Source organism: Neopelma chrysocephalum, unplaced genomic scaffold (genome assembly GCF_003984885.1).
Source record: "Neopelma chrysocephalum unplaced genomic scaffold, ASM398488v2 Primary Assembly neopelma1_97222, whole genome shotgun sequence".
Taxonomy (NCBI): domain Eukaryota; kingdom Metazoa; phylum Chordata; class Aves; order Passeriformes; family Pipridae; genus Neopelma; species Neopelma chrysocephalum.
In genome coordinates this window covers 4,331,120-4,356,705 of record NW_020925863.1, presented here as the reverse complement: position 1 = coordinate 4,356,705, position 25,586 = coordinate 4,331,120, and the positions used below count along the sequence as shown (strand labels likewise).

Genomic DNA, 25,586 nt, shown 5'->3' with positions numbered 1-25,586 from the left:
CATCACAAAGTAACTTTATCTACAGGAGCAAACTAGAAGCCAAATTTGTCTACTGAATAACACAAGAAACTCCAATTTATCTCTCACACAACTGTGATTTCAGCCTTAATGATTTATTGCATGTTCCAGATGCAGTAATGAACATGCTCTTACCGAACAGCTTTTGTCAGAATTCCTTTTCCATTGCTTCTTTACTTGCTTCTTGGCTGCAGTTGAATGAAGAGTTGCATGTGTCTGTTTTCGGGGATTTAAAGCCAGAATGTTCTGTAGAAAGAGAGTAGAAAACATTGAAATATAGATAAAATTTCCATAGAAGTTCAAAGCCTCCTAAATCACACCTTACACACTTATTTACAGTGCTATGCAAAACCAAAACACAATTATTTAACATTATAGCCCAACTCCATACTAATTAGTTTAGATTCGCATTGTCCACACAACTTAGATTATGAATATTTAAAGACATTTCTAGGATTACTAGAAAACAAAATTATATTTAATGGCCTTAATAATGGTTTCCATTCCCACAGATATTTTTTATGTACAGCATATAGAAACACATAATTCTGCTTCATTATATCACTCCAAGTAACACTTGTAAAGCAAGATAAGCAAAAACATTAAAAAGGATCTGTTTTATTTCTGAATGTTTCATCATTTCAATATAAACTCCAACTTCCCCCGCACAATAATTTGTTTCTACACCTAGTGAGCTGATGAGCTAACTCATTTATCATAAAATGCTTTTATTTGCAAGGATACAAACAAATCCAGGAAATATAGCCACACTTTTAAGTCATGGTGATGATCTGACAACAGGCAGAATGAAGTTTTTAGTGTCTTTCACTGTATTAGAGTAACTCAACAAATTAAATCCACTTTTTGGAACCCAAGCTCTTTTTCCAATCAGGCAAGTGACAGGTTTCCATAGCAAAACTGAGCTCATTTAATTCAAGGGATGAGTGTGAAAGACACGTAAGAGACAGATCCAGACTCAGGTCTGTGAGGGAGAACCAAATCAGGCATATTGTTGGTTGTAACTCCTGGAATTAATTTTGTAAGTTTTCCTTCAAAAAACATGGACTTCAGCACTATATGTCTCCACTGTGGTGAATCAGGTGTGGTTATTCTGCTACTATATGTCAAAGATGTGCAAGACTGACCTAGAGAAATGGAGACTGAACATGATGAGTACAATGGGGTTATGAACATTATATCAGGATAATGATGAAATAGTAATCTGTTGTATTAAGATTTTATTGTACTGACATTTATGGAGACTTTTTATTTTAAATGTGAAGGAGTCACTTTCTATCCAACTATTTAATGCTTTACTGATTGGTAATCCATTTTTCCCACAAACCAGAAATCTCACCTACTTGAAAATTCTACCTGCAAACAACACCACAGCCCAATGCACTAACTCCCAGCTTGCCTGAAGCACAAAGACAAAAGTGGGATACAACATTCAAAAAGGTACAGACTATTTAGCTGCCTACACGCTGTTGACTTTCAGAAAGAGTTAAAGGGTGTTATTGGATGTGCTTCTGCAATTCCAGCAGTAAAGACTCTGCTCCATTTCTAGGTGTTCCCCAGCTGAGTACCTCAGGCAAGATGTGGGCAACCAAATGCAGGCAGTAGTGGTTTATGCCAATTTATTTCACTCTTAATAAAAACAGAGCAGGGACATCCACATAAGGGATGTCATTTACAGCATCTCAGTTGATACTTTAATTTCTCAGGATAATCAAACTCAATTGTTGGAGCACATCTGACTGTTGAGTGGCCAAATTACAGAAACCGGGCAGTAGGTTCTGAATCACACACAAACTTCAGCAAAATTTTGTCTACTCTCTTTTGTAATTGCTTAATGCTTGGCCATGAATATTATAATTATTTTAGCAAACTGAAATGAATTGCAAATTTCTAGCAATAAACTGTAACAGATGTACTCCACTGGGTACAGCACCAGTTGGTTTAAAACATGGAACAAATGGCGGGGCAAGCCAAGGACGGAAGAATCCCCATATGTTTGCTCCTGTTGGAATTCTGCACCAGGAGCATGGCTCCAAGCGCAACAGTTGCAGAAATCCAAAAGGACTACGTAGCACAGCATGTCCCAGAATTAAATCTGAAATAAAACTGGCACAGAAAATACTAAATCACATATACAATGTAAAAATTGCTTATATTCCCACTACCTAAATAATATACTACCTGCCTAAATCTTGGATTGCTGACCAAAGTAGCTGCTCTAGCTAGAGATCTCTGGTGTTTAAGAACAACTCAGACGCTAACTGCCTGGATGGGAAAGTAATGTAAATGTTTCTGGGTCTGTTGAACTGTCAGAAATGAAAATCCATGAGGGTGTTTTCTTCCTATTCATTCCAGTTCCCTGGTTGGTTTTTCACAGCTTATGGCTAGTCAGACATTTAGTAAATTTAACAAATAAATGCAGATAAGTCAGCCACCAAGAAGAAAAATTACTGAGAAGAAAGTTCTACAGTCGGTACTGCAAATAACAATGTCTGCACAAAAATAAACCACTCTGGACATGCAGGAAAGGAATCCTGAGATCTCCAGTCTCTCTAACACGCTGGTCATCTGAGCAGGGTGAGAGCTGCTGGTGATAAGAATTATTTGGGGTTCTGCAATCTTGCTTGTCTGAATTCCATGCTTATTCTGCTACATAAATTCTCATTCTTGCCAGATGAGCTGTTGATCTCTCCAGATGTTGAAAGGGCAAGACTCAAGTTCCTCAACAGAGAATGCAAGTACATAATACATCCCTTTTCAAAGTACTCTGAACTTTGGATTTCACAGGAAGATGCTATTTGTATAGTAATGCAGAACCTGTGAATTATATCTTTACAGTTTTACATAAATGGTCACATTTATTTCATAAAAAATAAAGTTGGTATAAATCCATTATCATTAATGGCTGCAAATCAGAACATAATGCTTCTGTATTTGTGTAGAAATCTGTTTAGGTTGATGGAGAAAGAAATGGGGCTATGAGTAGGTACACAGATGCACATGTTGAGTTTGTGACTCGTGGCACAGCTGCACATGCACAGTAGAGCTAAACCTGCAGCTTTGCAGAGTGCAGATGAGTATGCACACCACCAAAGAATTATACTTTCTTTCATTATCTCCATAGATTATTTTGAAGATTTCACTTTGGGAAGAAAGTTGAGTGGCCTGTCTACAGAATGTAAACCAGTATATTTTGCAGATGAGTCCCTCAAATACAACTACCTTAAGGAATTCCTTTAATAACAACCCACAACAATGACTTCTTTAAGTCTTTTGAAATACAACAATTATAAGCTACAAAATATAGAAGAATGGTTTGATTTCTGAATACATTCTCTTTTGGAAGGGAACATATTATATTATTATGTGACTAATAGCTATTAAGGTTGCAAGTATCCTAAAATGCATTAAACTACTCATATGTAATGTACATAGAGAACAACTAGCATGTATAAGTCATAGCTACAGTTTTTAAATTTTGAGAATTTAGTGACAAATGGTTATGTTGATCTGTGCCAACAATAACACAGCTTCTGAGAATAAACTTACCATAAGCTATTCATTAGATGCTTATTGCTTAGCTTCTACTTTAAACTGTATGATTAACAAGTCTGCACAAAAAATACTAGCTCTAATTTTCACTATCATCTATTAATGAAAAGGCTGTAAAAGTTTTAAAACAACACATTATATCACAGTGAGTAATTTATAAAAAATTTGAATTAATATTACTCCACATAAGTGATTTCAAAGCAGTCACTCGGATAGAATACATCCTCCAGTTGGGAGTCCTGTTTCTGATGCAGCACTTTTGGTTAAATCAGGGCAGGTCTGGCACTTGCTCCCCAGTGATGCAGCAAATTTCTGGTGAAGACATTTCATTTCACTTTTAATTTCATTAGAAGTGTCACACAACGTTTTATTCCCATCTCATAAAGCCACCCTTTTCCTGAAATCAGAAGAAGCTATTGCAATTAAATCTGATTCTTAATTAAATGCATATTCAGCAAAATAAAATATAAAGTTATGGAAGCACTATGCTTATTGGGAATGCTCCAAAGCCAAGAGGGACAGGGGAGGCAGGCAGAGAGGGCACACTGTTAGGAAAAAGAGTACAACTGAAATCACAGGTGGGACTTCAGTAACTTCAAGGCAGTCCTCAAAAAGTCCTGCTAGTCTAGCATTGTCTTTGTAAAATATACAGCACTAAATCAGATTTTGAAAGCTTTTCTTTAAAGCACTGAGTTGTGAAATCTTTGGATTTTTTTTCTTTTTTTCTTTCTCTGCCCCAAAGTAACAATCTTATCCAGGTGTCCTGCTTACGTGGACATTGACCCTCACTCAAAACAGTAAGTTTGGAAAAAATTCAATAGTTTAGATTCCTCTGCTTCTGGAAAGCCTCCTACTGAAACCAATGAGTTGCACCAGGAGTATTTAGCCCCCAGTAATCCTCATCTTTGTTATTGGTAATTCAAAGTCAGAATAAGGATCAGAAAAATCTACCTGCAGGCTCTGTCACAGGTTGCGGCATTAGAACTGTGTAAGCTTCTTAACAAGATAAAGTAAAAATTTGCTGGTTTCATGGATTCTGCCCACTTCCCCTAGCTTGTTGGGGAAGTTTCTTATTAACAGCCCCAAAACATCTGCTGAAGTTCACCACAGATGACTACACATACAGTCACAATGGACCTGCTGAAAATGCAACTGTGTGCATGCAGACTATGATTGTGGGCATAAAATATGGTACCATGTGTTATTCTCTTTGTTTTAGCATATAGCACATTTACCTAGCCCAAACCCTGCAATACACAGGTTATATCCTGATTTACTACAGTTGCTTCATAGAGCCTCCTCAGCTAAGCTCTTTTATATACATCAATTAAAATTCAGGAGTAGCCTAGGCATGCTAGGGAATGCATGTGGTGAACAATTTAACCCACCCCATTCCATTAATCTACCCAATTTCCTTAAAAAGAGTTGTAATCTCCCTCACAGCAAGTAACATTAAATGTAGTGTAAGATACATATGTTCACCAAGTGAACATAATGAGAACATATTTATTTTTTCTAGGAGTAATGAGCACACTAAACAATTAATTTCAAAGCTATGCAAGTGTTAATTCACTGACAGAAACAAGTACCTGGGGCTTTTCTGATGATATTTTCTAGTATATCCAAACATGAAACTAATTTTATAACTGTTATTTAGTCAAAGGCCAAAGAACTCAAGATAGAAGTATTTGTTTTTAAAAGATTAGATGACCCAGAATAATGAACAGTATTTAAAAACCATGTCAGTGAAGAAAAAGACGACCAAGGTACGAACTCCTTCTATTAATATCTAATTTGAATTGCCTAGTTCATATTTTACATCTACTGTGCCTCTCAGCAGGCTGCATGAAGCACGAACAGTTAGATGCAGCCTATAAAGCCCCTAACTATCACTGGTGAAAGTTTCATTGCCAAATCACCAAAAGCAAGTTCTAGTCATAGAAGAGTTTGTAAGATTAGAAGATAAACAAGATCTTAAAAATTAAATATTATGGTGTCAAATCTTCCAGAAGCTAGCTTTATGCAACATTTCATTATTGAAAGAATATGGGAAAATGTTGTGAATTTCTCCCCCATGCTTATGTATGACAGAATATCCCATAAATTGAGACTTGTGTCAAATGTGTATTTCTTTACTCAAGATCTGAAGAGAATCTTTACAAACAATTTATATAATCTGGCTGATAATGTATCTTAGGAGTTCATCCAAAAATTTCAAAAAGATGAAAAGACTGTGGTTTCACAGCAGTTCAGGCCTGGTTTAATTGTGAGGCAACAAAGGCCAGAGAAAGCTCAGTGAAATGTGAAATGAGTGCAGATGTCAGGGGAACAGTGTGGTCAGCCTTTGGAGAATCCAAGGGAAACCCCCAAAGAATTATTTTAGTGTATTACCAGATATATTTTCTGTTACTGAGACAAATGGTTGCACGTGTGAGTGAAGTCACAAGCTTACTGCAAACCCATTTTATTGCAGCATATCAGTATGACGAGGTGCAACCCTCTTCTCTTTCAATAAGGATAAATTCTCCAGGTGGCCCTTTCTGTCCATGTCTGAGAAACAGCACTTTACACTACAATGATAGCTACAAACCAGAGTCCTCAAGGTCCAGAAAGTTGGAAGATAGGGCTCCACTTCTTTGGATAGACAACCAGCCTATGAACCAGTGCTAAAAGAGCAGTAGCACTGCAGCCTCCTGTGAGACAGGGACTGAGAAGCCAACAGGCTCAAGGGACTGAGGTCTGACCCTGACTCCTGGTGTGCATTTGGGCAGTGAGAGCTCAAACATACCTGGAAAAGTACTCAACTTTTAATCAGAAGACTAATTTCTTCTTTGAGTCACACAAGCTCAGAATCTCAAAAAAGTGCAAAAACTAAGGCCAGTGGATGATCTTTTGATAAGCATACACTGGCTGTGCACTGACAGGTCACTGCCTTTAGCATAGCACTTAAGTACTATATCTTCCTCTTTACATTTCCCCATAGCTTTACATTTCCCCATAAAACAGACTGCTACTATATCAGAACAAACACCTTTTCCGTTTCTTGCACTCCTTACAAAGCCTCAAATATTTAGGGAGAGTAAGACTATTTACCCTACTCATCATAACATGCCAGTATCCTAGGGGTGTAGTCCTAGATCCATTACTAGATACTTAAAAAATGGCATTTTCAAAACGGTTTTACCACTACAGATTTTCATGGTCCTCATATTTCCCTGCAGTATGTAAATTCTAAGTCTTAATCAAAAGAGCAGTTTTCTAAATCACTCCCACAAAAGTCAGGAAAGTCTTAGATACCAGTTAACAAAAGGGCACTTTCTGTTACAAAAGCAAAGTTAATTCATTACAGATTAACAAAGTAGCAAAATTACACAATCCTAAACATGGTTTACCTAATCTTGTTGATACCTTAACTTTCAGATTAAGAGCTTGATTTCTCTAACTCAGCAATGCATTTGTGCTAGGTATTACTGTAAATTCTAAAAGGTTTATTAAGATAAAAAACAAGAAGAGTTGTTTCCCTTAGATACCAACCACTCTCCTCTATGGGAAGAGCTCTGGGTGGTAAATTACGCTGCTGGAAACTCTGCATGCTACCTCCTCGACACAACTAATCTCTGCTCAAGTGCCTTGACCCTCACAGGGAAAACTAAAGTGAATACCCACCCTCCGGTGCTTTACTTTAAGTACCCAAGTAGTACTAGTATTCAGTGAATTATTCATGTGTTTCACACAAGCACATATACATCAAAACCATACAGCGTAAAGCAGGCTCAAATTTCACCACAACAAAAGATCAGTTCTGAGTCTTCTCCCTACTCTGTGATAAGATCATGTTTTCACACTATAAACAATACACCACATCCAAAAATATTAGCCTCCATATAGCAAATTCAGAGAAGGCATGGCTGAGCACAGCTCTTGTAGATTTACTCAAAGTTGCTTTCACTATTATGTATTCATTTTGTTATCTAAAATATTACTTAATTTACAGTAGAAGGTTTTCATTTGGTGCAGCTATCCTTCTCCACATAGTTAACATTTTAATATTTTTTCTCTTTAACTGGACAGTTTTTAACCATCCAACCAACTGGCTAAGTACAAAAAAACCCTAGAGCAACTCCTGTCACAGTCTTGATTCTTAGCTTCATGAATGCTGTTATGGTAGAAGCAAGCACACGCATGGTCTCCACAGCCTGTGAAACCCACTATGCCCAAAGTTACCTTTTTTCATCTTCCTAACAAAAATATAATCCTTCTTTATAAATCAAAACTTAAAGCTTCAGAAAGTGTTAGGTTTGTATCGCAGACATAACAGTAGTTTCTGGTTTCCTCACTATAAAACTTATCCATGTCTCGACTGCTTGCACATCAAATTGCTCTGTTACATGAGGATTACATATGTCATTTGGTAACTGCTCATTCACACAGAGAGTCATTTAACAAAAGGATTACAGCAAAAAGGATCATTATCATATACATACATTTACACCTCACTTCTATTTTTCTACAAGAAGACAAAAAGACTGAAAAAGAAAGCAAGCTCAGTTGGCCTTTGAAAATAAACTTAGTGCCAAAACCAAAAATAGGCCACTGTATCCCCATAATTGAACCTCCCAACTGGACCCTCAATTGCGGGTGTTTGCTTAAACAAAACCAAACTTGCATTAGAGACATGTCAGCTCATGACAGGTGAACGCTCTACTAAATTTTGATCACAAGACAGAAATTAGCAAAGTTACTACTGCCTAAGTTTAATCATTGGTAAAATCAGCGGAACTAATTTTAGCTAAGCAAAGCAATGTTCTGAGAACTTCGTTAAAAGGTGATTTTCAAAGTCCAATAAATGAACTTGAAATTCAAGGATGAGAGTGACAATATACATCCAAAAGATCTAGTACATTCAGTGCTTGAAATACATGTGAACGTCTGCATTTGTTCCAAGAACATGCCAACTATCTATCAGTACTGACATTCTAAATCTGTTGCAACATGAAGAAGTAATAAGTAAACTTACCTTTGTGCAACTAGTGTCCAAACTTCTATAAAAATTTCAGTAGCAACTGTTAAATACTTTGGTAAAATACAAAACTGGCAATAGAACTACTGATTTTCTAGTAATCTTGTGTATACATCAGATCATTCTAATCAAAAGGAAAAAATAATCAGCATCTAGAAGTAAAACGGAAATGTGAAGGACTTGTTAATTGTACACTATAAACAATAACGGTTTGATATGTGAAGTCACATTTTAAAATATTATTAAATGCCTGATAATTGGGGAAAAAAAAAAAGAAAAAGAAAACTCACAGCCAATTTTCAAGCAACAAAATTTGACAGCCCATGCAAGTAAGGCAAGAGGAAACTGTTGCCAGTTTCCCCTTTTCCTTTTAAAACATCTTTGTCTTTTTTTGCAGAAGCACACAGCGATGTTAACACCTTTAAGCAAAGAAACGCGATATTCTGTAAATACGTGGGGAATCACATGCATTATAGATGACAATGGAACATAAATTGACAACAGGAAATACAAAGGGATTCCTCGGAGTTCTTCAGTTTTACAATTTTGATTTTTAAATCTTATTGACATTAAATACTGATGAAAGTGTGGGATGGAGGCAGAGGCGATAATCAGATTGGGCTTTCCAGTCTAAAAACAAGCCAGTAAACATTTGGATTCTGATCTATCATACTTTGTCCCATGCTTATACCAGAAAACTTATTTTTAAAATACTTTATAAAGGGTGTTATATGTAGTTGCATTATTTTCCAACTCTTTTACTTATTAAGCAAAATTGCATCTCTGCTGTGAGTTCTCTATACAGGGAAGAACTAGTATTTTTATCATTTTTAAGGTTTTCTAAAATTATAGTGAAGTATTTCTCCTATAAAAATACTGTAATGATTCTGAAGCTGTGGATTTCAAGCATGAAAATTAAAGTATTGGACTTTAAAAAAAATAAAATTCCCATCTTGATGACAGGTCAAAGCTTTCTTTCCTAGACTACAAGATCACAAAGCTGTCATTCAATTAGGATTGAAATATTAACAAACACTTGTCTCAGATCAGCATTCCTTTGTTTGTGGTTTGGTATGAGCAGGAGTACATACTGCAGGGTAACAGAAGTAATGTTATTTAGAAATGACGGAAAGGAGGAGTATCCAGGTAACTGTTCTATAAGTGCTTTAATTATTTTCCTGCTCCTCAGAGCAGGATGGCTTCAGAAATGTGGATTTAGTCTCTACCTCATAGAATCATAGAATGGTCTGGGTTGGAAGGGACATTAAAGACCATCTTGTTCCAACCCCCTGCCATGGGTAGCGACACCTTCCATTAGACCAGGTTGCTCAGAGCCCCATCCAACCCAATCTTGAACATTTCCAGGGATGGGGCATCCACAACTTCTCTGGGAAACCTGTTCCAGTGCCTCACCTCCCTCACAGTACAGAATTTCTTCCTAATATCTGATCTAAACCTACCCCGCTTTCACTTTAAAGCAAAACCCCCTTGTCCTACCACCCCTACATGTCCTTGTAAAAATAAGTCCCTCTCCAGCTTTCTTGTAGGCCCCCTTTAAGTACCAGAAAGCTGCTTTAAGGTCTCTCCTGAGCCTTCTGTTCTGAACAACCCCAACTCTCTCAGCCTGTCTTCATAGGAAAGGTCCTCCAGCCCTCTTATCATTTTTCTGGCTCTCCCTTGGACTCACTATAACAGGTACACATCCTTTTTATGCTGGGGAACCCAGAGCTGGATGTGGTACTCCAGTGGGGTCTCACAAGGGCAGAGTAGAGCAGAAGAATCCCCTCTTCTGACCTGCTGGCCACGCTTCTTTTGATGCAGCCCAGGATAAGGTTGGCTTTCTGGGCTGCAGGCACACATTGCCAAGTCATGTTGAGCCTCTTCCACTTGACTTTAGGTCAGCTCTTCTTTTAGCTATTGTTTGCTCCCTTTTTGCTGAGCAAAGGCCTACCTTCACAGACAGGTGAGTTTTGTAAGCAAGGGAGGTGATTAACACCAGAAGTCAAAGTTATATGCCTAATTAAGCTTCTCACAGCACCTGAGGAAGGGATTCACAGCTGCCAGTATGCCAAGCAGGGCACACTAGCTGAGTGTGACAAAACACCAACCAGACAAGAACACAACCACAACAGTTGTTCTTTCTCACCCTCCTGGACTTACACATCAACTGGCAGCCTCTCACAGGCATGCCTCCAGGATGATGGTTCTCAGCCTGAAACTCCCCAAGTTTAAACACTTATCTCCATTCAAATGCATGAGTTCCCTAGCTTCCATTTGAAACAGTGAGAAAGAGCAGGAAGCCATCACAAGTAATTACAAGAACAAACATTTTGTATAACCGTCTAATTGTTACTGGAATCACCCTGGAACAAGAAGACCTTCATCCCCATGTTCCTGCCTTGCACTGCACAGGATGGATGGCAAACCTGGATGAAATTCTACTGATTAGCTCTTCAGCTGAGATGATAAAAGTGAATCAGAGAACAGACATGATAAAACACTGCTCCAGCACTAAAAGAATTTTGACCCAACTCTCAAGCCTGCTTCTGTACTTTCGACGAAGGGCTCATTAATAAGGTGCACAGAGAACATTATATTGGGAGTTAAAAACTAACTTTGCTTTTGAGCTAAATACTTCTTAGTGTTCCTAAATCAATTCATCTTATCTCCTCACCTGGTGCCAAGATTTAGCAGCATGCAAGCTACTCTGCTTTACTTAAGAAGCAGTTCTTATTCTACAGTCTTCTGGAAACTATTTCCTATCATATCCTATCCTAACTAAAGAGAACTGGCCCTTCAGCAGTCAATAGTATTGGTTACTGCTGACATTTTAGCCCGACTGTAGATATTTTGAGAAGAGACAGTATTTTTATTTTTTTCTGTTCTGTATTCATTTCATTTCTCCATTTTATCACCAGTATTCTAGAACAGCTTCTGTTGTGGTTATCTTGTTTGCTTTTTTTTTCCGTCACAATTCTTTTGTCGCTTTCTCACTTCCATCTGTTTTGAAAAGCTACGTTTGAGCTAACTAAAATCTTATAAATTTTGCATTTTCAATTTGGGCTGAAAAAAGGGCAATATCAAACACAGCTTTAAAATGGAAGCAGAATAATTCTGGGAACCACGTCTCTTATCCCATCTTGTGTTCCTGTTATCAGCACACACGCGCATGCACACATTCAAGCGTGTGTGTGAATTTGCACAAGCCTACTTTTTTCCTCTGATTCTGAAGACTGTCAAGATTAGTAGAGTAGTGTACCTCTAGGACTGATGAACAGACTTGTTAAGGCTAAAATCAGCTCTCGTATTCACCTGTAATTATATTCCAAAATATTACACTACACGTGGTATTTTGAGCACACATCCTCACACCAATTATGGATTATAGTCCTAAGAGTTAGTATATAGACCTAACTAGACACACTAAGAAGGACAGCAGGCTTTAATTTCATCAATACTAAACCAAAGGCAAATCTGGTACTCATTCCGATTTTTGCACTGAGCAGTAAATCACTGACTACTTCTTCAATACTGATTTAATTTAGAATTAAGAGTTTTCCTTAATGTGAAGGCTACACCCTATCTCACAAACCTCATTTTTAATCTTAACATGTGACATAATATGAAAACTGCTGACACAAATAATTGACTGCTTTATTATAAATAGAATATTTAAAGTTATTTTTTAAATGCCTCATAAATCCACATTAAGTCTACTTTATTGATTTCAGAAAAGTTCATTTTATTTCCATAGCGATATTGCATTATCTGAGCACTTACAAAAAAAAAAAACAAAACACTTTTCTCGGTTTTAACTGTCATTGAAATATCCTTCATTTCAAAGATATCAAGAAATTATCACTATTCACTTTCAATACAAAGCCTCTCACATTTCAGCTGTCATTTTCAAAAAATCATACTGAAAATAGTGTTTCTAAGCAGAGTTCAGTTGCAGTGTAATAAGTAATAATTTCATCAATTAGCAGTATTCAGCATCCACTGAGAGTTCTCTCACTATTATTTTATTCATAGAGTCCTTTGTGGAAGTAGCATACTAAAAAGATCCATTTATCCTTCAAGGTTTTTCATAAATGTGTCATACATCTTAGAAAACAATTGGTTATTATTCTCGCTCAATCTAAATAACTATAATAACTTCCAGGTGTAAAACCTCTCTTTATACTTTCAATCTTCTTTACTCACATTATGGGGCTACGTTCTTAATAACCTATTCTAACACTTCTACCTACATTCACAAATGAATTCTGGAGTTTTGCATGCATGCTAGACATGCCTGGATGGAAGACTAGTCAGCTTATTGTTAAAAGTAGAATAGAGTTGGGTTTCAACAGAATGCCCTTCACAATCAAGGCAAAACCAAGTATTTTATAATGAGCAAGATGCTAGTATTTTATAATGAGCAAGATGCTAGTATTTTATAATGAGCAAGATGCTAGTATAGATGTTAACAGTGCAATGGCTGTACAGAAAAATGCTGTGATTATTCAACTCGGCAATAGCTTGCTTTGCATATTTTATTCCTCCTTCCCTCTAGATCCCTGCACATATTTATCAGCACTTTTCTCCTCACCCACAAGCACACGTCCTGCCTTCTGTCCTTTCATCTCAAGACTGCAAAGGGCTCCCTTCAGAGCACAACACTATCATTCCTCAATCAACTGACAGGTATGTGATTGGGCAGTAAAAGGTCCTCTCTCAAGGCTGGGTAGGCAGCTCCATGCAGACTGTACAGCACAACACAACAACCCCATCTCAGGAAACAGCAGCCCAATTTTCAGTGATGCATCTCCTACACAGCAGCCTGCTCCATTCTCTCCACATTGGTCAAATGTTTCATTGACTGAAGAGACCTTGGCCAGGACAGCTCATTCCAACAGAAGTTTCAGTTTAAATAAGGCCTTTCAGAGCACAGTTAACAAAATCACAACAAAGAACCAAGGCAATTGTGCAGCAATATATTAATAAATAAACTAGGTACCACAACAACCTATCTGAAAATGGCACAGAGTCCAATCTCCATAATAAGCATAAACCTAATGATATTGCATGTATGACTAATAATTGAAAGAAGAGCATCCTTAGGAAGAACATATTAACTAACATCAAACTTTCAAAGCAGCTTTCAATTTTTTCACCTCATTTCTACAGTCTCAAAGTGGTGTGTACAGGTATATCTATTAAAAAAACCACACACACCAACAACAAGATGTGTGAATCAGACAGTTTGGCTGCCTGGACACTTCTCTTCTTAATTACATATATAATTGTTTTTGAACCCGAAATTAAAATGTCAGAATGCACCATGATTGCCTTTAACTGATGACTAACATCCCATCTAAATGGAAATATTTAGATTCATCGCCTAGATACCTTTTTAATTTGCTTCCAAATAGAGTCACGGGCAAGCATGTCTCCCTTCTCCCATTTGCACTGTTGGTGTCAAGTTGAACTGGAAAGGCCAACCATTTCAATGAACTAAAATAAACGTAATTTTAAGGTCAAGTCACTTGTAACACTTCAGGCAGCAAATGTCATACTCAGAATAAAATTGAACCTTGGCTTAAGCAGAGACGAAAGGTTTGGCATTTCAAGGACTTCATTGTGTTTATCACTTGAAATTTGCAAATAAAATATGGTCATCACATATATTAATATTTATCATACTAATAATGTTTTCTGAAACAACATGTATAAATAGTAGAATTATTAAAAACAAAATACTTTTATAGGTGGGCTTGCTCTAATTTCAAATGGTGAAGTCCCTGCAAGACCTAAAAACACTCAAAATTCCTCATTGGCTTAGGGAGGCATCTATGACCACGGTAAGAACCCAGATGTTTCATAGGAAGGTATAAGCATTTTGACAGAGGAACAAAGTGAAATTGCCAAACTCAGTCTGCAGCATAGGAAAACAAAGATGTTGGAAAAGTAGGTTATTTCATTAGTAATTTACGATTTGGATAATATTAAGAAAAAACTCCTTTACATATCTTGATCTAAATAGTCCCCAAATGTACTTGCTTTGGTATTTCCTCCTCACTGTGCCTTCTAATTTTCATTGTTACTCTTGGGTTTTTTTCTGATCGTATTTTTAAAAGTTTGCCCACTTGAATCCCATGTTCTTTGTCATACGCAACAACAAAAAAAATTGGGTATTTTGTCATAGTTGTAAGAGTTTATGAGCAGAAAAAAGTCAAAGTTAAACCAAAACCGTGTCTGAATCACCTATTATTTCATAAAAGAATACACCTGGCCAATTTAAAGGCAAAATGTTCTTATTTTTAAGAAACATTATTATGAGAAGAAAACCAGATAATTTAGTTAAATTCTTCCACTTACTTCTTTAGCTGCTTTCTTCCCCAATCACAATTTGACCTGGATATATCTGACTTTTTTCAAAATTTATGTTTTGAATTATGGCCTTGCATTTGAACTGCATACAGACCAAGAGGACAAAATGCCCCCCAAGATCTGTGTAGCCAATCTCTGTTAGCACATTTCACAAACTGATGCTCTGTACATGTAAAGTTGCCAGAGATTTATGCTGTGCTGATCTGCAAGAATTCTGCCCTTTGTAAAAAATGACAGCAAATGAAAATGAAAAGACTTTGAAAAACATGCCCACACAAACACCACCCTCTGAGCTTCTGATAAGGCATTTATGGCCAAGGGTTTCCTAATCCCAAATGTTTGATTTCTTTGCCAAATCACATACTTGCCGAAGTCTTATATAAAGGCACAAATCCTGCTCTTCTCAAAGGCAACAGCACAGGGCAGGGAGCAGAGTGTGTAACACTGTACTGATGAAATAAAAAAGGAATAGAAATCATATGCTAATAAGAGGAGGGAGGTTGCCAGGCAACGAGGGAGGGAGAGAAAGCAGTTTTTGATTTGAACTCTGTGCTGTCAAAGGGTTAGCATAGCCAGAACAAACAGGACATATTCAATCCAGCTTGTCTGCAGCCACCAGGAATTTCAGCTTTTCTCAATATTTTAAATAGAAGTGTGTTCCCAACTCAGTGCCAGTTACATTTGTGTTCCCTGGGTCATTTTACTGACACTGGAAAAATGGTATAGGATAGGATAAAAAGTGGAATTTTTAAAAGTGTTAATTTTAAAAGCAGCAGCTTGTGTCTTTGGGTAGCACAAACTGCACCATGCATGCACACTGGCTGGTAGGTTGGAGAGAGCTAAGCAATCTTGCATCCAAGTAAATTGCAGTCCATCAGATACAGCCACACCTCTCTGGGATGCACTGAAAACTGTGCAAATTCTGCCCTGCTGCTAAAACTGCACCCCTTCAAATGCATCTCAAATGACTGCCCTGCACCATTGCACTTGTCATAGCTGATGCGTAAAATCCTGCTTTATGGATCTCAGCTTCCTATATAGACATGTAGTGTTACTTTCTTAAATGTAACACTAAGCACAGGAAAGAATAAAATTCAAGATTGGTCTACAACATAAAATCATCACGAAATCCATTTCTGTAAAAGGAAAATGAATTTCAGTTCCTTCTCGTTTTCAGAGTTGCTAACTGCAGCGACTACTCATAAGTCCCAGCCATGAGAAGAGGTGGGAATAGCAGTTCTTATTTGAAAGACCTTCTTAGAAAAAGAGTAGAACGCTAAGAATGTGGAAAAAGTTGGAAGTTGAACTCATAAGTAACATTGAAACTCAAAGGTTGAAGGAAAATGAAAAGCATGAGTCAATTTTTTTTCCAACGTAATTATTTTGGAGGACTTGACTGAACTTCAGCACTACAACCTTGCAAACTATCAGCAGTGGAGGCAAGATCATACATAACTCGAGCATCAACAGGATTTGCACATAAAACATAAAAAGATAAAATGTTTCATAAAGAAGACTTTCCTTCCTACTTGCCAGACCAAATTTTAACCTGATGAGTAAATCACATTGTTCAATCCTCTAAGACAGACGTGGTAATTGTGGTCCATAATCTTCCATGAGGTCTTAGCAATCATGCTGTAATTGCTGTTCCACTCAGTTAAGGGTTTACTATAATAAAACCTCTAAAACAATGAAAAGGCTTGAGAAATTCATTAAACAAAAACAGCTAAACAGGAAGCTTTGTTTCCTCACTGATTGTTTGTCAAATGACCCTAGGAAGACACAGCCATCAATCTGGAACAGCCATCTGATCATCACAACAAGCTATAAAGCAACAGCATAAAAACATTCTACATATTAAAGCTTCATTATGGAACTTCAAACAACTGACAGGTATCTACAACAGAGAGAGACACAGTAATAATTGGGGCTTTTAAAAATAAAAGTTTAGCCTAGATCAAATGAAGCTGCTTCAGCTATTTATTCACATAACTTTTGCCTGACAGTTTTGTGAGCCATGCTGACTAGTAGAATTACCTGCTATCTTGCTGAAGGTTTCCTGTGTTTTAACAGTACTTTTTATTTTTCAATCCCTGCCCTGCATCTCCCTTTGAGCAAAACAAGCTTAGCTCTCCGACATACCTCTCTACCTGCAGTCTTTCACTGTTCTCATCCATTTCATGAGAATTTGAAGGATTAACGTTGCCAAATCAAGTACTCAGAAATTAATGAATGGCAAAACTGTGAAGGGTTCAGTAGACTCTTGAATGACATTATTGAGTATTGGTCTCTGTGTGCTGTGTTTTCCTGACTGCATTCCAGTTTTCCCTGCAGTCTCTCTAGTCATCTCATTCGGTGATGTTTGGGTGGTGAACACTTTATAACTCTTTGCCATCCAGACTACAGCTAGTGAGAGTAGGTCTCCCAGCCTTCATTGGTAAGGGCTTCTTCCCAGCAGAACAGAAATGCTTTGCCACACTGTCACAAACCTGAAACGTTGACAGTAAATTAAAACCCATCCCTCCAACATAACTTAGTGTGAAAAACGGTGTTATCATTCTTACAGGAGGTAGAGAGTATGTTGGCACTTCACAGATCTCACCTTCCTTCTGAATCATCTGTTGCATATGTTTAAAAGGGAGCTGGGTGTTGATGGGTAATTCCCTGTTGGACCAGCAGCTGGGTACCTAGAATGTTGTCACAGCTGTTTCCACCCCAGCACTGATGTCAGAAGTGAGAATAAAGTGAAAGGTGTGAAGGGATAGAGCCATGTTCTGAAATTGCAATCTGGGAATTGCCTGAGAATTATCAGGGTAAATTTGTGTCACTTTCACTTATAATACAATGAACACTGTCACCATAAACTGTGTCAACCTTTCTTTTCATTTAGCTTCAGACAGTATAGATGGCTCTTAAGTCACATATTTTTATTGTAGAAGTTATAAAATTCATTCAAGCATCTTTGTTTGGTGTTACTTCAGAAATCTAACATTTGCTGTGCTTTTTGTTCACTGTGTTCTTATTTCTGTGGTGGTGTAATTCATAGGTATAAAAAATTGCTATTGCCTATTGTGAACAAAAGCTTTACAAACAACATTAACTTCAGGGTGCAGAGGAATGTTTCTTAAGGACCAGACTGTGCCCACTGGGTCCTTAGTGAGGACACAGGAGGCTCCAGGAGGTCCTCAGTGCCTAGTGGAATATGGAATGAGGTTATAGGCTATTTGAGCAGCTCACTAAGGGTACAGACAGCACACTTGAACTCAAAGGACTCACCCGGTTCCAGGATCAGTTAGGGAAACAGAACTTCTCGTGCTTCCTGCTGCATGTAAAGGCCACTAGGGAAGTGCTCATAAGCTTCAAGGAAGCCTTATTGTACAACCTGCAGTTTCTATACTGTTTGAAGTAGCAGGTTTGATAGAAGTGATGGTTCTTCATTCCCTGGAATATATACTTAGCAGGTGCTACGCATCATGGACTATGACAGCAAGGTAAGCAAGTTTCACTTGTCAAGTTTATTCTTCTCCCAATTCTTCCCAACTGAAGACTGCAATAGATATAATTACATATGGCTTATACACAATGATAGGAAGGAATCAGGTAAAACCAAAAGGGAAGGTGAAAAAAGAAAGACTTTCTTTCCCAAAGTATCACTGGGAAGTTTACATGAAGTCTGTAAACATTCTCTGGATCTTGCATGTACATTTCACATAGTTTCACAATTCAAGTTAGAAAGGGACTGCTTTCCTCATAATGTAGATTTCAAAAATTCTTATAAAGATTTAGAGGGGTAATAAATAAAAATCCAAGGCAAGTCCTTGTACCATAAATACAAGGTAGGTACTTTCACATGTAGCTATTTTTGAACAGGCTTTCTTTCTTTTTGCTTAGAGTATCTGCATCCAAGGAATATTAACAGCACATTTTGACAGTTGACTGTATTCAAAAAAAGGCAGTGTTTGGAGTTTGTGGGGTTGGCAGTAGTTGAGGGGAGGGGGAGTTGGTGTTTTGTTTTGGTATTTTGGGAGCTATTTTTGTGGCAGTTGTAGTGTTTAAAAAAATAAATAAATGGAGACCACCATACACTTAAATCGCAACCCACCTAGGCTCCCACGATATGGAAAGCAGACTTTTAGAACACGATTATCTATATAATTCCTTTATCTTCTTTAGTTAGGCTCAAGCTTCTGGCAAAGCTGAACAAAGGGGACAAGATTCCTCGGGGTAGCTTCCTGGAATTTTTCTTTTATAAAATAACTTGGAGAACTGGCTGTGATTTTAGCTACTTCTAGCACAGATTCTCAGCTCCTCTTTAATGAATGACATGTCTTTTTATTCAGCTTTAACTATTTATATAAATTATCAAGTAATACCTGGACTTTGAAGATCATATTTAATATTTTAATTACATGAACTTGAATTTGAGACACTAACCATTGAGATAAGTTTCATTAAATCATTTGTTCAGTTTTTATATTGTAGCCAAGAAATTGACCAAAACATTGTGCTGTTGATAGATTGCTCCCTTCAACAAACAAATTACTGAGAATATTTACCTACAATGATAGACTTAGCTAACACACACTGTCCCTACTTCAAAGATAAAAATAAAATACATTTTATTGAAAATACTTCCCCCTCCCCCAAAAAAACAGTTCTATGCAGGGGAAAAAGAAAAAAACCAAACAACACCACAGAGAGCTACAATTAGATTATCAGCAATTACTGATATATTCATCTGAGAGACAAATCATACAATGACTAAATTTATTCAAACAGATGGGGAAAGGGCAATACATTTGGTAAGAAGTAGACTGCCTTGATTTCCTTGCTAGTTTAAATGACTGCTGAAAACAAAACCACAGTAAGATGCTGACCAAAGTTTCTATTTGCAACTTCAGAGTAAAGCAAATACTAGCCTTTTCAAAATCCATTAGTCTTCTAAATCATGTAGTACTGCATACTATTACCAACACACAGTTCTATCATAATATTGTTCTTTGAATCTGAGTCATATATCTAGAAATGCAAAACAGTGTAACCCTAGAAATATTTTGCATTAAAAATTTGAGGAAAATACTCAAAAACCTGTACAACTAAAAATCAATCCTTTGTCATAAAAAAAATTATCTTCAACCCTTGAAAAATCCCAGATTGGCTGCTCTGAAAACACTGAGCTGGTAAAAGACAGTACTGATTTCATACCACAGTGCCTCCCTAACTACCAGGAAGACTTCTATGAAAGTTCATTCTTCCTGCTCATTCCACTTCTGGACACAAGTCATGGTTTGAGCAGCCGCTTGCTTAGGAAATGGACTAGGCACAAAAACTCAATATGAGAACTGATGATAAAATTCAGTCACAACTGACCTAGAGGTGTGTTCAAGCTGCTGCTTTGCACATTCAGGTATTATGACTGGGCCCTCAGTGAGCTACAACAGCCCACCCTAAACTTAGTATCTTACACTTCAAGGTGTACCACAACAAAAAGTTGTGTCAGGCAAGAACAAGACTATCAACTGCAAGTTGGCTTATTCTAGACTCTTCATAAAGAGCTGAAGTTTACAGCCACATGCGAGGTCCTGTGAAGGGTGGGAAAAAGCTACCTTGAAGCCCAACCATACAACCTGGCTAATGTGGGCAGGAGTTCACCACATATTCCACTGCACTAACAGTGGTCAGTCCACCCTGCACCAGGGCAGCCCCAAACCTACTTCCAAGATCCCAGCGAGACCTGAAGCAAGGAATGTCATACAAAAACATTAAGTGCCACAGGTGCAGCAAGCCACTTGAACCTGCCATCCTGCTCAGCCTTCCATGCAACTGCTTTAGTCCAGGGAGACTGGGTGCAGCCCGTGCGCTCAGCTTGGCCCATGGCGGGACAGCGAAGAGCTGCGGTCCTGCACACCTCCACCGGCCCACAGGCAGCTGCAGGACAGAGAACACCAGCCTGGCAGCCTGAGGCCGCCAAGGGCTCATCAGGTCACGGCCCCCGAGCAGCGCTGCCCCGCAGGAACCCTGCCAGAACCGGGAGACCGACCCCACCAGGGAGACGGGGCTCGGCCAGACCCTGCCCTCGACTTCTCCGTAGAGTGAGAGGAGCGGAAGAGAGGGGAGGCGCCGGGCGCCACCCCCGCACACCCCTCGGCCGGGCGACTGCCGCGCTGCCCGGGGCGAGGAGGCACACGGGGACAGCCGGAGCGCTGCGCCCGGCGCTGCCCCGGCGGCCGTCCTGGCAAGGGCCGCGGCGTCCCGGGCGGCAGGCCAGCCCCGGGGCCCCCTGCGCCGCCAAACTTTGCCGGGCGCTCCCGGCCCGGGCGCCGCCGCCGGGCAGAGCCCCCTCCCCGCTAGCGACAGCTGCACGTCCCGGCAGGGCGAGTGGGTACCTCAATGTCCACCGGGTCCCGGCTCAGCACACGAGCCATGGTGTCCACACCGCCACCGCCTTCCCCCGGCTCCCCGCAGTCCCGGAGTGGAACGGAGCGCAGCTCGGGAGGAGGCGGAGCCGGCAGCCCGGGCAGCAACGCCCAGGTGGGCGGGCGCGCCCCGCGCCGGGCCGGGGCCGCCCCGCGGGGCAGAACCGCCCGGGGGCAGGGCACAGGTGCCCCGCGGGACCGGCGGGGACAGCGGGCACCGAGGGCGGGGGAGCCCTGCACGGGGCGCTCAGCACACACTGCCCCGCGGGGAAAGGGCCGCGCCACTCGCCGGAGTCCATGTGCCTCTCCCTATCACGGACCACGTGCACACCCGGTCCCTGCACCTCCTGGAAGGGAAACTGCGCGGAGAGGGCCAAAGATCATCTTGGGTGTTTATCATGACAATCTCACAGGAGCAGCCTGCACGCTACGAGTGCAGCCAGCCCTGCTGCACTTGGAGCCACGGCCCCTCTCCTGCCCAAAGAGGGGTGGACCCTTCCCAGGGTTACACATGTACCCTCTCCCAGCTCAACTGGCCTAGGCTGTCCCCGGACCTTCACTCTTGTCCCGACAGGGACGGTGAGCCTTCCCACCTGCGCAGGAGGCGCCCCTCCCAGAGCCATCCCGCTGCGGGAAGTGCCACGAAAGCCAGGAGGCCGGGTCACTGGCTTTGTGAACTCTTCAGTGTCTTTCCTCCCAAACATTGCGATTGTTTGATACCAGAAACACAATATTTATGGTATCACTGAAATAAATATTCCCACTTCAACAAACGTACAAAGAAGTTCTACCTTTCCTGCTACCTTAAAAACAAAAAACCAGAAACAGCAAAAGCAAGTATTCTCCATGGGGTGGGGGGAGGAGGAACAAAACAACCTAACAGAAGCCACAACAACAAAAAAATAGCAAACAAACCAAAAAGCACCAAACAAGGCAAACACTGTAACATCAGTTTCTAGACAGCACTTTCAAGCAGCCACACCTATGATTCTCCAAAATACAATAGCTTTTATCACCATTTCACAAGAACAGAGAAGTTTAAGACTAATCTTTAATTTTCCAATATGTGTGCCAGACAACTTCTTGGGTTCTTTCTCCCTTTCTCAAAACATACCCCAGATCTGCTCTTCAACATTCTCTTTATAGCACTAATTTTATCCAGTTAGCTTTCATTCTCCCTTCTTTATTACAGCATTAAAAAAAAAAAAATTAAAAAGAGGATTAAAAAAGGGCTGCCTACTCCTATTTGCTTTACAAAAAGCCTGGAAAAGTGTATGTAGCTTCTGGACACTGATGACCCTTTGGGTGCAGGAGGGAATTGGCTTGCCTTTTCTCTTCCTTTCATATCTCCAGAGAGAAAACCTCTCACAGAATAGCATGGAGAAATAATTACAAGGTAAAGAAAAATAGTTTCTTTCCATCTCTGTAAATGAGCACTTTTGAGAGGCCCAGTGGAGATTTTTTTTCTTTTGTAAGATGTGGAGAAATAAGGCTGTGATCTTTTGTGTCTCAAGTGAGATCTGTGTTTTCTCAAGTCTTTGCTTCAGCACTATTGCATAACAATTCTTGCTGATTACAATCACCCATGGAAAACAGTAAAACTGTTGGCAGGAAAATCAGAAGCAGGATCTCCTGCATTGCTAGTACTTATCTCTAACAAATCCAAGAGTCTTTGGTTCATTTCACTAATATTGACATTACAGAGCAGCTCAGTGATCTCTGATGCTAGCTGGGGAGTTTCCTAGTTGCATTTGTTCCTGACCTACAGCAGTATATTGACTGTTCAAGTGCATTAAGTGTAAGTCATTTTCACAAAGATTATTTCCATGCATATGTAATGATAAACTGCTTTGTGTCCAAGCACTTACAGTTTTCCTCCATTTGTTCTAAAGGAGCATTTACATTAGAAGAGACTAGCAGCAGGCACTGAGCTCTGCATTACACACATCTTCTCTCTTGTTCTGCAAGTTACAAATCATTGGTTACCCTCATGTAATCTAGCAAGTCAAATTAACCTGACACCTGTAGGATTTTTGACCTGTGAAACTAGAAAACAGTAACACCATTTAGATTTCATAGAAGCAGTTTTCCTTACAAATTAAGCAAGACCTATTCTGCCAAGAAGTACAGGTCAGAGAAAGGGATTTAGAGACCTAACAATACCCTGCTATAACTCATGGCTCCTCTTACTTCCGTTCCTACACATTTCTCCTGAGGATCAACTTAGTGCCTTTAAACCACAGCAGTCAGCCAGGCTATGTCAGCCTGCCGCTGTTTGCCAGCTTTCCCCAGCAGTTCAGGAGGGCTGGTCTTCCATGGATCACGCATCTGAACTCTGGATTCTCAGCTGTGGCAAATAGTGCTTTTATCAGCACTGAGTGTGTTTACAGCTGAACTTTGTTTCAGAAAATAAAAGGATGGAAAGAGGAAGACATGCACAACAATCATCAGAATACAAGTACCTCCTCTTTTATAAAGTAAGAGTTATAAAAAAATTCAGTAAGAGAAGTTTTTACACAGCCCAGATATGGTTTGGGCTTTTTTCATAAAGTGCTAAGCCTCTGATTTTAAAGTTTTTTCTCCCCCCCGGCAGGATTTTGAAAGAAGCAAAAACAGTGATGCTAAAGACCTAACTTTCACTTCTGACATGAAATGCAGTTAAGGCTTGGTTGAGTTATAGACTTTTGAAAGTTGCCATTAACCTTTTGTTCTTTGTGCTCTTCAGGTAAAATCTGCTCACATGCCAAAGAAATTATTGCATGTGAACTTTCTCAGAAAAGCTTCAGGTGTTCACTGCTACCAGAGCAGCAACAGCCTTGTGCTGGAAATGGCTGCCCACTGGGAGGGCAAAGGAGGAGAGGGCAGCAGGCAGTGAGTAAAGCCACGTCCTTCAATTTCAAATGGTTCCAGGAACACAACCTGCAATCTAACACAAAAGATTCCTCCTCCAGCCATTGCAGTAGTTAGTCTGTGAGTTTAAAGGGTAAACTGTAGACTTGGAAAGTTCAACATTCAAATTCTGGCAGTGATGTATTAGGGAGCCTAGAGGTCTCAGTGTACTGACATATAGTACGAGCAGCTCCCTACTTTTTCATCAAAACTGCCCCTGATTCACATCATTCAAATACTAGAAAGACAGACATTCCAGACCTTAATTTGTTGTGTAGTTGTACCTTGAACCTCTTTAATCTGATGCTTTTTTTATTCCAGGACCAGGTTCCCTATTCATTGCATTTGATGAAGAGTGATGATTACAGTCACACAGCATCTCCCAGCATCTGAATTAGCAGTCCAGATTACTCATTACACTTAAGCAAGTTCATCTGTCAAATTCATAGTATTTGGAAAAGCCTGAATTGCACCCAAGTTGCTCTTTTACCTTCTTCAAGCACCTCACTATGACAGTGAAGAGATATGCATTTCAGTTATTTGCTGCTTGTGCCCTTTCTGGCTTAGCCAAGTTCAACAGTGTAAAGGTGATATATCCAGTATGCAGAAGGTCTAAGAGAAATGGGATTAGCAAGAAAATGCCATGAAGATTACAAGCAGCTTCTGAAGGCTCCCAACAACTTCATTTTGATTTCTTCCCTTATGCTAGGAGTCATAGTAGCAGTGGTGGTGACTTTCCTAGGACAAGGCAAATCACTATTAAAGTTGAAAGAAGTAGTGCTGCCGATTCCAGTGTGGGTTCATCAACTCTGAGGACACCTGTTTTGCATGTCTTCACTGTACTGGTGTTAAGGAGGAAACAAGTGTATACATGTGAAAAAGCTGAAGTATGAAAGCGAGAGACTTTACTGTACTGTTTCTGAAAGGTCCGTAAGTAAAGAGCCATAGAGTAACTATGCCAATCCTTTGTCCTCACTCATCTTAATTCAATACAGGAGGACTGGAATTCAAGATTTAATTTGGGGAAGCTTGCTCTGACTACCTCTCCCAAAGTAGCAGCATTGATGTTGCAGTATATAAATAAAACTTTGTGCATTTCTTCAGCAATTTAGGGAGAATGCTTAACTTAAAACATTCACAGTAGTGAAGACATGCACTGCCTTTCTAATCTGCTTGTTTCCAATTGGATTTACTCTCAGTGCTCTTCAGAGAGAATAGCTACACAGGATAACCCAGGATATGCCACAGTGCAGTGGTACCAATGCTCTTTAGGTGTGAGAGACAATTATTAATTCTATTAG

At 39.5% G+C, this 25,586-nt stretch overlaps 1 protein-coding gene across 1 annotated transcript in view; it reads right to left on the bottom strand.

Moving 5' to 3' along the window:
- LOC113961508 (dihydropyrimidine dehydrogenase [NADP(+)]-like) overlaps positions 1-21,493 on the bottom strand; it is a 47,247-nt gene extending 25,754 nt beyond the window's left edge. The window contains exons 1-2 of the mRNA XM_027671890.1: positions 21,367-21,493; positions 154-264 (exon numbers count right to left, since the gene is read on the bottom strand). Coding sequence (XP_027527691.1) covers positions 154-264; positions 21,367-21,405 — 150 coding nt within the window. The 5' untranslated portion in view covers positions 21,406-21,493. The remainder of the gene's footprint in view (positions 1-153; positions 265-21,366) is intronic.
- Positions 21,494-25,586: the final 4,093 nt, after the last annotated feature.